Source organism: Salvelinus namaycush, chromosome 28 (assembly GCF_016432855.1).
Source record: "Salvelinus namaycush isolate Seneca chromosome 28, SaNama_1.0, whole genome shotgun sequence".
Taxonomy (NCBI): Eukaryota; Metazoa; Chordata; class Actinopteri; order Salmoniformes; family Salmonidae; genus Salvelinus; species Salvelinus namaycush.
Window position 1 is genome coordinate 28081054 of NC_052334.1, and position 14446 is coordinate 28095499.

A 14446-nucleotide genomic window follows, 5' to 3' on the forward strand; every position below is an offset into this window, starting at 1 on the left:
GTGCATAGTCAGCCCCGAAGAAATGCACTAATCTCAAACATCAGCATCTCGAACTAGCAATGTCCGGTGGTCACGTCCTTGGCTGGCTGAGATGGCCAAGGCCCAGGGATGTTTTGGTTGGTCTGTTTACTGCTTTGTCTGGGTTGTTTTTAGCAGTCTCATTTTCGATATTGTCTCACCCCTGTTCTTTCTAAAGCCTAATCTACACTGAAATTCCTGCATTCTCCTCTGCTCTTTCCCAAGTCCCACCGGCTCCCCAACTGCCTGTTGGACCCTTGGCTTTCCTCTTCTCTCCTTCCCCCTTCCTTCCTCCCTGTCGATGCTGTGCGTGACAGTAGCTCACTGAGAAGTGGAAATGAGACTAGTAAACAATGATTAGCTCCAGAGCTGGGCAGCCTGGTCCACCGTGGGTCCTGTCTCCATGGGCCCACCACCAGTGCATTACATGCAACATGAAGCCTTCCAAGCCCCTCCCCCTCCCACCAGCAGAGTCAGCTCAGGGTCAGGGCCAACCTTTCACAGCCAGGTTACAGGAGATAATCACAGGCAAACACGACAGCCACACGCAAAAAGCACACACGAGCCCTCGCCCACCGCAAACCTGGTTTTAATTAGAGGTGATGGGGATGTGAGTGGCCATATGTGAAGAGGAGAGCAGGAGGAGGAGGGGGGGAGTTAGAGTGTAGTGTTGCACACACAAAATGATTCCTCTATAGCGAGAGAACGAGACAACGAGAAATAGTCATCCCAGTGAAGAAGTGTCTTCTGTTCTGAGACATTGCTGTCTCTGGTTAACCGAGGAATCATGCTGGATGTTTTTGTGTTTTTAGAAACACCACATTTCTCCAGACAAAACAGGGAGAGGGAAGTGAACAGCTTTTAGACAGAGTAGGAAGTTGTGTAACTCTTTTAACAGAAAATAACAATTTCATTTTTAAGTATAAAGGGACAGACAAAACTTGACTCCTTGAAGGTACAATCTGCAGAATTAAAGATTGTGGCTTTTAATTGTGGCCAAACTGTGGAATAGAGATACCATTTCACATTTGCTCTAAGAGCTGTGGGTACACTTCCTAGATGTATTTCACTTAACCAATTAGAAGAAACAACCAATTAAACCTAGTAGTAGAACATACAGAGCATGTTTAATGTTCCATTTGACATTTAAGCTATGCTCCACATTGCGTGATTTTACCTGAATTCCGTTTCAAGTCTCAGAGGAACAAGAAACTAAAAAAAGAAACATGAAACATTTTTTTCACCATTACAGAGTTTAAAATATTCCTATAGACCTTTTCCCATCCTTTCTTCCCATCTTCAACATTACTGTACCTCAGCATTGCTAATTATCCCTCAGTATGTGACGGGCTCCCGAGTGGCGCAGCTGTCTAAGGCTCTGCGTCTCAGTACAAGAGGCGTCACTACAGTCCCTGGTTTGAATCCAGGCTGTCCCATAGGGCGGCGCACAATTGGCCCAGCGTCGTCAGGGTTTGGCCAGGGTAGGCTGTCAATGTAAATAAGAATTTGTTCTTAACTGACTTGCCTAGTTAAATAAATGTTAAATAAAATAAATACATAAATATAATGTTGACTCTACAGGGACCACAGGGCCTGCTAGACTTGCTACCACCTTCTCTTTGCAAGTCTCATGTTTAATAAAATCTCAGCTAAAATCATACTTTAATCAACTTAAGAAAGGCTTAGTCAGATCTGATTGATCCCTTAAATACACATTTTATAACCTCAGCTGTGAAAATATGGTATGCAATGATATAAATGTTAAATAAGCTAGACCAAAACATAGAAAAGTGTATCACTTTAACACTCTTTCTTCAACACCCATAGTGAGAATTCCCACTCCACCCTTTCCCATTTCCTCAAGCACCAACAATGAGTGACTGTGCTGGAGCATTACTGAAGTCTCTGTCCCTCTAACTTACGGCCTCACTTCTGAAATGTTTTAGTGCTTTCAATTAGCGTCATTAACTCCCTGCAAAAATAAACTTCGCAGTTGGTGGGGAAACTAGAAACGCAAATGTATTCTTTGGCACTGAGGGGGAAAAAAGTTTTGCCTCAGGAACTAAAATTAGTCTTTGAGCTGAAAGGTTAATAGAATCAATGGACCAGTGATTTCCATAAGGAATAAACTGCACTTTGTAATGAATGCCAAGGACAGGACTCCGGTTGACCATGATGTGTGTGTGCTACCAGGCATGAAAGCATGATACATCTCAGGTACCAAAACCTACATCTTTAGAGTGTCACCATTCCTGCTGTACCTTTTGAGGGGCCAGAACGTCATTGTAACCTTCTGATCTCCTGAAAAGTTTCCTCCTAACTCTTTTGAGCTCAACAGCCTTGTTTTGGGGAAAGAAAACCATGTCAAAAGGCACCTGAGGTGTACGGTGATAAAAGTAAGCTGCCATTGGATAGCACACAATTGAAACATGGCTCTCATGTGCAAAACTACAGACACTTTTATGCTTTGTACTGCAAATGCTTGAAGATATGCTGTAGTATGAGACCTGCTGAAAATGTGAATATGAATTTTTCATGGATTTTTCTATGCTAAGATATTGTAAGTGTGTTGTATAAGCATATTTATGAAAGGCAAGTCAGTCTATCTATACCTGCATTGCAAAATGCAACATTGGATTTTTTTTAAATGTAAATCTTGAGGCCTTGACATGAGTGGCAGAATGGTAGTTCTTCATATTGGAAAAATAAACCGTCTATAAATAGTCTATAAACTATATTTCAATCCACACAGATAATTATTTGAGTTGTATCCATGTACAGTCATTCACTGTGAGTCATTTTCAAATTACAGTGATATTCATACAGTGACAAAGATCTAACATAATCTTACTATTACAAATATTATTTGTTTAATCTTTTGCGCAATATTATGGAAAGCAGTCAGACTCGGCTCCTGCACAACTTTCGCTGAACTTCAGAGTACCACGTGGGGATTCGATTAGAAGCGCGACATAGTTGAGTGATTTAGTCAATTATATATGTGCTGTTGACTACCTTGAACGGATTACATGTAATTACATTATGTTTAAAATTATAAATTAAGAAAAATACTATCACAATGATATTACAACAGTCAATATGCAGCGTGCGCACAAAACTAATGCAGGTACTGGCACAGTACCTGAAAAGTTGCTAAACTCACTGTAAACCCATCATTTTTAAACACACATTTATTAGGCTAGATGGCATCATGATTACATTCACTTTGTTATTTTATTGAGACACTAAACAGAGTTTACATTAGGTTTTTTATGCAAAGTATAGAATGTCCATGCAGACGCGCACAAAAGCTACACATACCTTATCGACTATTGCAACTAAATAGGCTATTCCATTTACTTATTAACACGTAAAATTAAAACGTATTGAACACAGTTCTTACATTTTACAACAATTAGAAGGCAAAAAATAAAATCAGAAAGAGAAACAAACCATATGCTTGCTATAAGCTTTTCTTGAATCTATAAATTATAACAACCAACGTAAGAAAGCATAACCATTTAACATGGGATACCACTATTACTATTCGAGTTAGTAAAATAATTGTTACTTTCCTCCTAAACGTATTTGCTGGAGTTCACCTCTGCAGACAGAGGTCTCTGCGCGCTTTTGTTTCCAGTGCGAAGCGCGCGTCGACGTCAACATCAGAATGATAATATATATAGGGCTACCACAATGGGAGGAGTATGAAAATAATGCTCAGCCCTACCCACCGACTGCAAACATATAAGACACCTTGCTGAAGCAAAACTAGTCACTAAAGTCTTAAATCTTGCTGAAAAGAGTGACTAGAGAAAAAGAACTTCACCATAACTCACCAAGCTTCATCTGAGATATTTTCCCAAGGAGTACTGAGACAGTCACCATGGTCTCAGAAGGATACTTGGGACTTTAAACTAATGGAACTTGTTTAATTGATTAACTCATTTCATTGTACATCACAAAATCACTTTTGAACATTATTTTATTTATTTATTATACATTTTTTTAACAAAAAAGTGAGTGCTGGACTAAAGTTGTCAAGAAAACTAAACGTTTTTGTATTATTTTTTTTTCATTCACAAAATCTGTTTCCAGGAATAGGTGTCCTGATAATCCATAGCCATGGCACTGCTGGACACAGAGTTTGGGGTGAAGGGCAGCAGCATCATCAGGGAGTGGAGTGGACAGGTCCAGCCAGCTCTGGTCGCCTCCTTTGTTTTCCTCTTCTGTCTAGAAGCCTGTCTATGGGTCAGGAATCTCAGACTCAAGAGAAGGCTGCCAGGACCCTTTGCCTGGCCGGTGGTGGGCAATGCCATGCAGCTGGGGCAGATGCCTCATATCACCTTCTCCAAGCTGGCAAAGAAGTACGGCAACGTGTATCAGATACGACTGGGCTGCAACAACATAGTTGTGCTCAATGGAGACACAGCAATACGAGAAGCCTTGGTTCAACACAGCACAGAGTTTGCAGGCAGACCCAACTTTGTGTCTTTTCAGATGATTTCAGGAGGCAGGAGCTTGAGTTTCACTAACTACAGCAAACAGTGGAAAATGCACAGGAAAATTGCACAATCTACCATTAGAGCTTTCTCCTCTGCCAACAGCCAGACCAAGAAAGCATTTGAGCACCATGTTTTGGGAGAATGTATGGATCTTGTGCAGGTATTTCTGAGAATGAGTGCAGATGGACGATATTTTAATCCCTCTCGTGAATTTACAGTAGCTGCTGCAAATGTAATATGTGCACTGTGCTTTGGAAAACGTTATGGCCATGATGACATTGAGTTTAGAACTCTCCTAGGCAGAATGGACAGGTTTGGAGAGACGGTGGGGGCTGGCAGCTTGGTGGATGTCATGCCCTGGCTTCAGAATTTCCCAAATCCTGTCCGCAGCAGCTACCAGAATTTCAAACATATAAATGAGGAGTTCTTTGCCTTTGTGAAAGATAAAGTGATGCAGCACAGAGAAACCTTCACGCCTGATGTGACGCGTGACATGAGTGATGCTATCATTAACGCGATTGATCACAGAAAGGACAGCGGACTGGCCGAAGACTTTGTTGAAGGAACTGTCACAGACCTCATTGGAGCCGGCCAAGAAACAATGTCAACCATTTTCCAATGGATTCTCCTGCTTTTGATCAAATACCCCAACATCCAAACCAAGCTGCAGGAGCAGATTGACAAAGTGGTAGGCCGTGACAGGCTGCCTTGTATTGAGGACAAAGCCAGCCTGGCTTACCTAGATGCTGTTATCTATGAGACCATGCGCTATACCAGCTTTGTACCCCTCACCATCCCACACTCCACCACCTCAGATGTCACCATCGAAGGCTTCCACATCCCCAAAGACACAGTGGTCTTCATCAACCAGTGGTCTGTCAACCACAACCCTTTAAAGTGGAAGGACCCACATCTCTTCGACCCCTCACGGTTCCTCGATGAAAATGGTGCCCTTGACAAGGACCTGACTAACAGCGTCATGATCTTCTCCACTGGTAAAAGGCGATGTATTGGCAACCAGATTGCCAAGGTGGAAACATTTTTATTTACAGCCGTCTTGCTTCACCAGTGTACCTTTGAGAGCAACCCATCAGAGGCCCTAACCCTTGACTGTTCCTATGGGCTCACACTGAAGCCTCTCCACTACACCATCACAACCAAGCTCAGGGGGAAGCTGCTCTGTCTGGTGTCACCTGCATAAACTCATCCCATTATTGTGGGCAACATTGCCAATCAATTACATTTTACAGTGAGTATAAGCAAACCTGCACTGAATGCTGTTGTTGAAGAGTGTAATATTTAATATTTAATTAATATCTGAACACAATTGAATATGTTTGCAATGTTGTTGATACAGAATTGAAAGTATGATTACAGTAATGGAAAGTTTGCTAGGTAGAGATGAATCTCCTTTGTTGGGGGCCAGGGGTCGGATCATGGGGTCAATGAAGTTGAGGGTACTTCATAAACAGTATTCAGCATGTTAACGTATGAAAATATGTGCATGAAACTAGAATATCACTCAAAGTCAATGGAAGGTTATATCACAGTGTAATATGCTTGTGAGTGTTAGTGAATGTTGTAGTCACACCCGAGGAACCACAATTTGTTGCGTTGAGGACTTTTTGGATTCCTCGCACCAAGATGGTGATGTATCAATGTAGTTAACCTTTTCACATAAAGCAGTCACAAAATATTTGTATAGATATATTTCAGGTATGAAAATGATTTGTATTATAATCCAATCCACTATCTACTGTACACCATGCATATGAGCACATTGAAATACTGTCAGAAGATAACAAATGCTGACAAACTGCTAAAGGGAAAATCAAGTTATCTATATGCTATAGCCTACAGTGTGAAGACAATTCAGAGATAACAGCATTGGCGCCTCTGTGTAACTTCAAGCTCAGTGTCCCCAACCAAGTTTGGAGGCGTTTCAATGGAGAGGTGGGTTTGGAATTGTGGGATTGATAATGCTGATGAATACATGGGAGATGACCAACTCTAGACACTGACTGCATTGATCTCCTTAGAAATCTACTGAACAGGCACTCCAGCTACACAACCCATCCCTTCATATCCCAACCAACTGTCACTAAATACAATACTACTACACAAATCAATGGAGTTTTCAAGTCTTTTTGTATTTAAACAAATGCATGTCTGTTTACACCTCAAGGGTCTGAAATCTATATGGATGTCATTTCACCTTTGTCAAAGAGTACGTATTCAGGAATTTATGAAATAGTGTTCAGAATCTCTGCCTCTCTCAAACCAAGAAACTCAACTACAGCATGTGTTGAATGTCCAGGCAAGGATTCATCATAGAAAATACTGTGTTGAAATTTTAAAAAATAAAATAATTACATGATTGAAAAATCAGATATATCTGGAATGAATAAAGCGATGTTTTAAACAGTCAGGGGTTGATAGCGACTGATTCTGCTTCTCTCTTGTTTGTCATCGATTAACCCATTAAGCATCTCATCATTGGAAGGACTGCAATCTGCTGTCCATTGCAATGTGTTGTTTTTTGTAGTGACACACTCCATGTACAGTGCAATGAATATGAGCTGGTGCATAATATATTACAAAATAAAGAATATTATGGAAATACACACTCTAAGGTACATTTTACAATGCAATAAACATGTGATAATGTATAATAAAACTGCAAACTAGTCTTTACCACTGTTAACACTCATTATGTTTTATAGCTAATCTACATCAGTCTTGCATGTTTTCTCTCATCAAAACGGCCAGAAACACATCAGGTGGCAGGTAGCCTAGCGTTTAGAGCGCTGTGAAAAATCTGTCTATCTGCCCTTGAGCAAGGCACTTAACCCTAATTGCTCCAGGGTCGTCATTGATAACGGAGAGTTGGGATGTGCAAAAAAGACATGTACAATTCACACATGCGTATAATACAAGCGTGTGCATGTGAGAAGTTGGACAAATATAAGCACCCACCTAACTATTTACTTATTATTATCTAATGTATTTGAATTGTGATCTGGTTTAGAAACAATACATGATACAAGTGAAGAATCGCTCCTTGCAGCATTACTATCACTGGCCCATTAGAGTACAGAATTCCATAGTAGTTAAATTCCTGCTGAATAGCTTTGAAACCCCAATAGGTCAACTTTTATTTGTTTCTCTGAAAAGCGTTATTACTAGCGTTATTGCCAGAGGTCCCTGTTTTGAACTCACTTTTAAACTATTTTGATATAGCCACCAGCCTAAGAGCTACATTATCTCATTTACTATGTATAAATGGACCATTATGCAAAAAGAAATCTCTGGTAAATACTGTATATACTTTTATAGAACATATTAAAGTGTATTGTACAATGTGTATCTATTCTGTGACAAGATCCAAAACCCAGAGCTTTCATGGTCATATCTTGGATTCTATTCCTAGTAGTGTTTAGAGTTAACAGAGCAAAGGCTGAAAATAACAGATACAATTTTTTTTATAATGTCATAAAAAATGAATACATTAGTTTCCAATAGACGGAAGAAAGCTCCTTCCAAAGTTACAAGTAGTCCTGCCTTAGCCTGGGTACTTCACTGAGACGTTTGCTTTATATACACTATATTTCAGTCTGGAATCGTTCCTATAGAGGCAATCAAGTCATTTTCAGAATACAGAATATAACCGGACCAATCAGTGTCCCCTGAGTTTAGCTATGGTGAGTTTAGCTATGGTGAGTTTAGCTATGGTGAGTTTAGCTATGGTGAGTTTAGCTATGGTGAGTTTAGCTATGGTGAGTTTAGCTATGGTGATCTGTGTGACAAAGTCTGAACCCTAACTACTACACCATGTTCTAAATTCTCCCCTGTGGTACCTGTATTGTGTTTAAAGGTAGTGCAGCCCAGTCTTTTAGAGCCTCTGGCCCGCTAAATCTAAACTCCTTCTGTTTTAGTCCTAGGTTCAGGCGGGCCTGACTGGTTGCTGCTTTCCTTTTTGTCTCACCATGGCATTGAGTGTTAGGTATCAGAAAGACTCCGCAGGAACGAGCATTTCGGCGCAAAAAAAAAAACGAATAGGAGTTTTAAGTCCCTGAACCCTCCCACAGAGGAGATATAAGGGAGAGTGTCAAGACTGAAATCTGCATTCCTCTAATGTGGTCATCTGAAGACGGACAGCGACTGCACTACTGCTAACCACTCAACCTGATCAAGCCTGTTCACAAGCCAGCACGGAGTAGGAGGAGACAGGCACCGTAGTGTAAGAGGTGCTGAAAACCTTCTTCGTTGTCTCAATTCATTTTCTACGTTTTTGGGATGATAATGCAGGACTGACCATACTTAAAAACAGACAGCATTATTATTTTGTTTATTTGGAATTTAGGTGGAGAGGAGGACCTATTTTAAATATCCGGTTACCAGGAATAACATTCAACAAATAAAAGTGGGATCTCCACCAGAATTAGAACATCTCAGCACCATGGCACTGCTGGACACAGAGTTTGGGGTGAAGGGCAGCAGCATCATCAGGGAGTGGAGTGGACAGGTCCAGCCAGCTCTGGTCGCCTCCTTTGTTTTCCTCTTCTGTCTAGAAGCCTGTCTATGGGTCAGGAATCTCAGACTCAAGAGAAGGCTGCCAGGACCCTTTGCCTGGCCGGTGGTGGGCAATGCCATGCAGCTGGGGCAGATGCCTCATATCACCTTCTCCAAGCTGGCAAAGAAGTACGGCAACGTGTATCAGATACGACTGGGCTGCAACAACATAGTTGTGCTCAATGGAGACACAGCAATACGAGAAGCTTTGGTTCAACACAGCACAGAGTTTGCAGGCAGACCCAACTTTGTATCTTTTCAGTCAGTGTCTGGTGGTAACAGCATGACATTCTCTAACTACAGCAAACAGTGGAGGACTCACCGGAAGATCGCTCAGTCCACCATTAGAGCTTTCTACTCTGCCAACAGCCAGACCAAAAAAGCATTTGAACAGCACGTTGTGGCAGAGGCTACTGAGCTCATTGAAGCTTTCCTCAAACTCAGTGCTGATGGACAGTTTTTCAACCCTGCTCACGAACTGACAGTAGCTGCTGCTAATGTAATCTGTGCCCTGTGCTTTGGAAAGCGTTATGGCCATGATGACATGGAGTTTAGAACCCTTTTGGGCAGCGTGGACAAGTTTGGAGAGACGGTGGGGGCTGGCAGCTTGGTGGATGTCATGCCCTGGCTTCAATATTTCCCAAATCCTGTCCGCAGTGTCTACCAGAGCTTCAAAGACCTCAATAAAGAGTTTTTCACCTTTGTGAGAGACAAGGTGATGGAGCACAGGGAGACATTTGACCCTGAAGTGACTCGGGACATGAGTGACGCCATTATTCAGGTAATTGACAAGGCAGACAGTGATACCGGGTTGACGGAGGCCCACACAGAAGGGACAGTGTCCGATCTGATTGGTGCGGGACTGGATACTGTGTCAACTTGCCTTCATTGGATGCTCCTTTTATTGGCAAAATACCCCAACATCCAAACCAGACTGCAGGAGCAGATTGACAAAGTGGTAGGCCGTGACAGGCTGCCCTGTATTGAGGACAAAGCCAGCCTGGCTTACCTAGATGCTGTTATCTATGAGACCATGCGCTATACCAGCTTTGTACCCCTCACCATCCCACACTCCACCACCTCAGATGTCACCATCGAAGGCTTCCACATCCCCAAAGACACAGTGGTCTTCATCAACCAGTGGTCTGTCAACCACAACCCTTTAAAGTGGAAGGACCCACATCTTTTTGACCCCTCACGGTTCCTCAATGAAAATGGTGCCCTTGACAAGGACCTGACCAACAGTGTGTTGATATTCTCAGCAGGGAAGAGGCGATGTATCGGTGAGCAGATCGCCAAAGTGGAGGTTTTTTTATTTTCTGCTATTTTGATTCACCAGTGCAGCTTTGAGAATAACCCAAGTCAGGACCTCTCCCTAGACTGCTCATATGGGTTAACACTGAAGCCCCTGAACTACAAGATCTCTGCCAAGCTCAGAGGAGAATTACTTAATGGGGCATAAAATCTTGTGATTTGTGTTTAGTAACAGAGCACCCACTAATGGACTACAGTAATCCAATGCACTATAAAAGGTATGTACACAACAGTGAATGTTTTGCTTGGTAGGTACCAACCATAAGACTTATATTGATACTTATATTGATACTTTACTATTATTATCATTAGCTAAACTGATTGTTGATTGTATAAATCCCTTTTTGTGACAGATAACTGAATCATGTTTGTTATTTGTATTATTTTATTGCACTGGCTATACAGTTGAAGTCGGAAATGTACATACACCTTAGCCAAATACATTTAAACTCAGTTTTTCACAATTCCTGACATTTAATCATAGTAAAAATTCTCTGTCTTAGCTCAGTTAGGATCACCACTTTATTTTAAGAATGTGAAATGTCAGAATAATAGTAGAGAGAATGAACTATTTCAGCTTTTATTTCTTTCATCACATTCCCAGTGGGTCAGAAGTTTACATACACTCAATTAGTATTTGGTACATTGCCTTTAAATTCTTTAACTTGGGTCAAACGTTTCGGGTAGCCTTCCACAAGCTTCCCACAATAAGTTGGGTGAATTTTGGCCCATTCCTCCTGACAGATCTGGTGTAACTGGGTCAGGTTTGTAGGCCTCCTTGCTCGCACACGCGTTTCAGTTCTGCCCACAAATTGTCTATAGGATTGAGGTCAGGGCTTTGTGATGACCACTCCAATACCTTGACTTTGTTGTCCTTAAGCCATTTTGCCACAACTTTGGAAGTATGCTTGGGGTCATTGTTCATTTGGAAGACCCATTTGCAACCAAGCTTTAACTTCCTGACTGATGTCTTGAGATGTTGCTTCAATATATCCACATAATTTCCCTCCCTCATGATGCCATCTATTTTGTGAAGTGCACCAGTCCCTCCTGCAGCAAAGCAACCTAACAACATGATGCTGCCACCCTGGTTCTTCACAGTTGGGATGGTGTTCTTCGGCTTGCAAGCCTCCTCCTTTTTCCTCTAAACATAACGATGGTCATTATGGCCAAAGAGTTCTTTTTTTGTTTCGTCAGACCAGAGGACACTTGTACAAAAAGTACGATCTTTGTCCCCATGTGCAGTTGCAAACCGTAGTCTGGCATTTTTTTGGAGCAGTGGCTTCTTCCTTTCTGAGCGGCCTTTCAGGTTATGTCGATATAGGACTCGTTTTACTGTGGATACAGATACTTTTGTACATGTTTCCTCCAGCATCTTCACAAGGTCCTTTGCTGTTGTTCTGGCATTGATATGCTCTTTTCGCACCAAAGTACGTTCATCTCTAGGAGACAGAACGCGTCTCCTTCCTGAGCGGTATGACGGCTGCGTGGTCCCATGCTGTTTATACTTGCGTACTATTGTTTGTACAGATGAACGTGGTACCTTCAGGCATTTGGAAATTACTCCCAAGGATGAATCAGACTTGTGTAGGTCTACAATTTTTTTTCTGAGGTCTTGGCTGATTTCTTTGATTTTCCCATGATATCAAGCAAAGAGACACTGAATTTGAAGGTAGGCCTTGACATACATCCACAGGTACACCTCTAATTGACTCAAATGATGTCAATTAGCCTATCAGAAGCTTCCGAAGCCATGGCATCATTTTCTGGAATTTTCCAAGCTGTTTAAAGGCACAGTCAACTTAGTGTATGTAAACTTCTGACCCACTGGAATTGTGATACAGTGAATTATAAGTGAAATAACCTGTCTGTAAACAATTGTTGGAAAAATTACTTGTGTCATTTTGACCCCACGGGGTGAGATCTTGCGTGGAGCCCCAGATCGAGGGAGATTATCAGTGGTCTTGTATGTCTTCCATTTCCTAATAATTGCTCCCACAGTTGATTTCTTCAAACCAAGCTGCTTACCTATTGCAGATTCAGTCTTCCCAGCCAGGTGCAGGTCTACAATTTTGTTTCTGGTGTCCTTTGACAGCTCTTTGGTCTTGGCCATAGTGGAGTTTGGAGTGTGACTGTTTGAGGTTGTGGACAGGTGTCTTTTATACTGATAACAAGTTCAAACAGGTGCCATTAATACAGGTAACGAGTGGAGGACAGAGGAGCCTCTTAAAGAAGAAGTTACAGGTCTGTGAGAGCCAGAAATCTTGCTTGTTTGTAGGTGACCAAATACTTATTTTCCACCATAATTTGCAAATAAATTCATTAAAAATCCTACAATGTGATTTTCTGGATTTTTTTTCTCATTTTGTCTGTCATAGTTGAAGTGTACCTATGATGAAAATTACAGGCCTCTCTCATCTTTTTAAGTGGGAGAACTTGCACAATTGGTGGCTGACTAAATACTTTTTTGCCCCACTGTATATACACTGCTCAAAAAAATAAAGGGAACACTTAAACAACACAATGTAACTCCAAGTAAATCACACTTCTGTGAAATCAAACTGTCCACTTAGGAAGCAACACTGATTGACAATAAATTTCACATGCTGTTGTGCAAATGGAATAGACAAAAGGTGGAAATTATAGGCAATTAGCAAGACACCCCCAATAAAGGAGTGATTCTGCAGGTGGTGACCACAGACCACTTCTCAGTTCCTATGCTTCCTGGCTGATGTTTTGGTCACTTTTGAATGCTGGCGGTGCTCTCACTCTAGGGGTAGCATGAGACGGAGTCTACAACCCACACAAGTGGCTCAGGTAGTGCAGCTCATCCAGGATGGCACATCAATGCGAGCTGTGGCAAGAAGGTTTGCTGTGTCTCTCAGCGTAGTGTCCAGAGCATGGAGGCGCTACCAGGAGACAGGCCAGTACATCAGGAGACGTGGAGGAGGCCGTAGGAGGGCAACAACCCAGCAGCAGGACCGCTACCTCCGCCTTTGTGCAAGGAGTAGCACTGCCAGAGCCCTGCAAAATGACCTCCAGCAGGCCACAAATGTGCATGTGTCAGCATATGGTCTCACAATGGCTCTTAGGATCTCATCTCGGTACCTAATGGCAGTCAGGCTACCTCTGGCGAGCACATGGAGGGCTGTGCGGCCCCCCAAAGAAATGCCACCCCACACCATGACTGACCCACCGCCAAACCGGTCATGCTGGAGGATGTTGCAGGCAGCAGAACGTTCTCCACGGCGTCTCCAGACTCTGTCACGTCTGTCACACGTGCTCATGTGCTCAGTGTGAACCTGCTTTCATCTGTGAAGAGCACAGGGCCCCAGTGGCGAATTTGCCAATCTTGGTGTTCTCTGGCAAATGCCAAACGTCCTGCACGGTGTTCGGCTGTAAGCACAACCCCCACCTGTGGACGTCGGGCCCTCATACCACCCTCATGGAGTCTGTTTCTGACCGTTTGAGCAGACACATGCACATTTGTGGCCTGCTGGAGGTCATTTTGCAGGGTTCTGGCAGTGCTACTCCTTGCACAAAGGCGGAGGTAGCGGTCCTGCTGCTGGGTTGTTGCCCTCATACGGCCTCCTCCACGTCTCCTGATGTACTGGCCTGTCTCCTGGTAGCGCATCCATGCTCTGGACACTACGCTGACAGACACAGCAAACCTTCTTGCCACAGCTCGCATTGATGTGCCATCCTGGATGAGCTGCACTACCTGAGCCACTTGTGTGGGTTGTAGACTCCGTCTCATGCTACCACTAGAGTGAGAGCACCGCCAGCATTCAAAAGTGACCAAAACATCAGCCAGGAAGCATAGGAACTGAGAAGTGGTCTGTGGTCACCACCTGCAGAATCACTCCTTTATTGGGGGTGTCTTGCTAATTGCCTATAATTTCCACCTTTTGTCTATTCCATTTGCACAACAGCATGTGAAATTTATTGTCAATCAGTGTTGCTTCCTAAGTGGACAGTTTGATTTCACAGAAGTATGATTGACTTGGAGTTACATTGTGTTGTTTAAGTGTTCCCTT

General features: G+C 42.6%; 2 protein-coding genes across 2 annotated transcripts; both read left to right on the forward strand.

Moving 5' to 3' along the window:
- The first annotated feature begins 3827 nt into the window (after window positions 1-3827).
- On the forward strand, window positions 3828-6649 carry LOC120023808 (cytochrome P450 1B1-like). Its single transcript, XM_038967921.1, has one exon. It carries the CDS (start codon window positions 4144-4146, stop codon window positions 5722-5724), a length of 1581 nt encoding a protein of 526 aa, XP_038823849.1. The 5' UTR covers window positions 3828-4143; the 3' UTR covers window positions 5725-6649.
- Window positions 6650-8667: 2018 nt separating this feature from the next.
- On the forward strand, window positions 8668-10854 carry LOC120023454 (cytochrome P450 1B1-like). Its single transcript, XM_038967474.1, has one exon. The coding sequence runs from the start codon at window positions 8983-8985 to the stop codon at window positions 10555-10557; it is 1575 nt and encodes a 524-aa protein (XP_038823402.1). The 5' UTR covers window positions 8668-8982; the 3' UTR covers window positions 10558-10854.
- Window positions 10855-14446: the final 3592 nt, after the last annotated feature.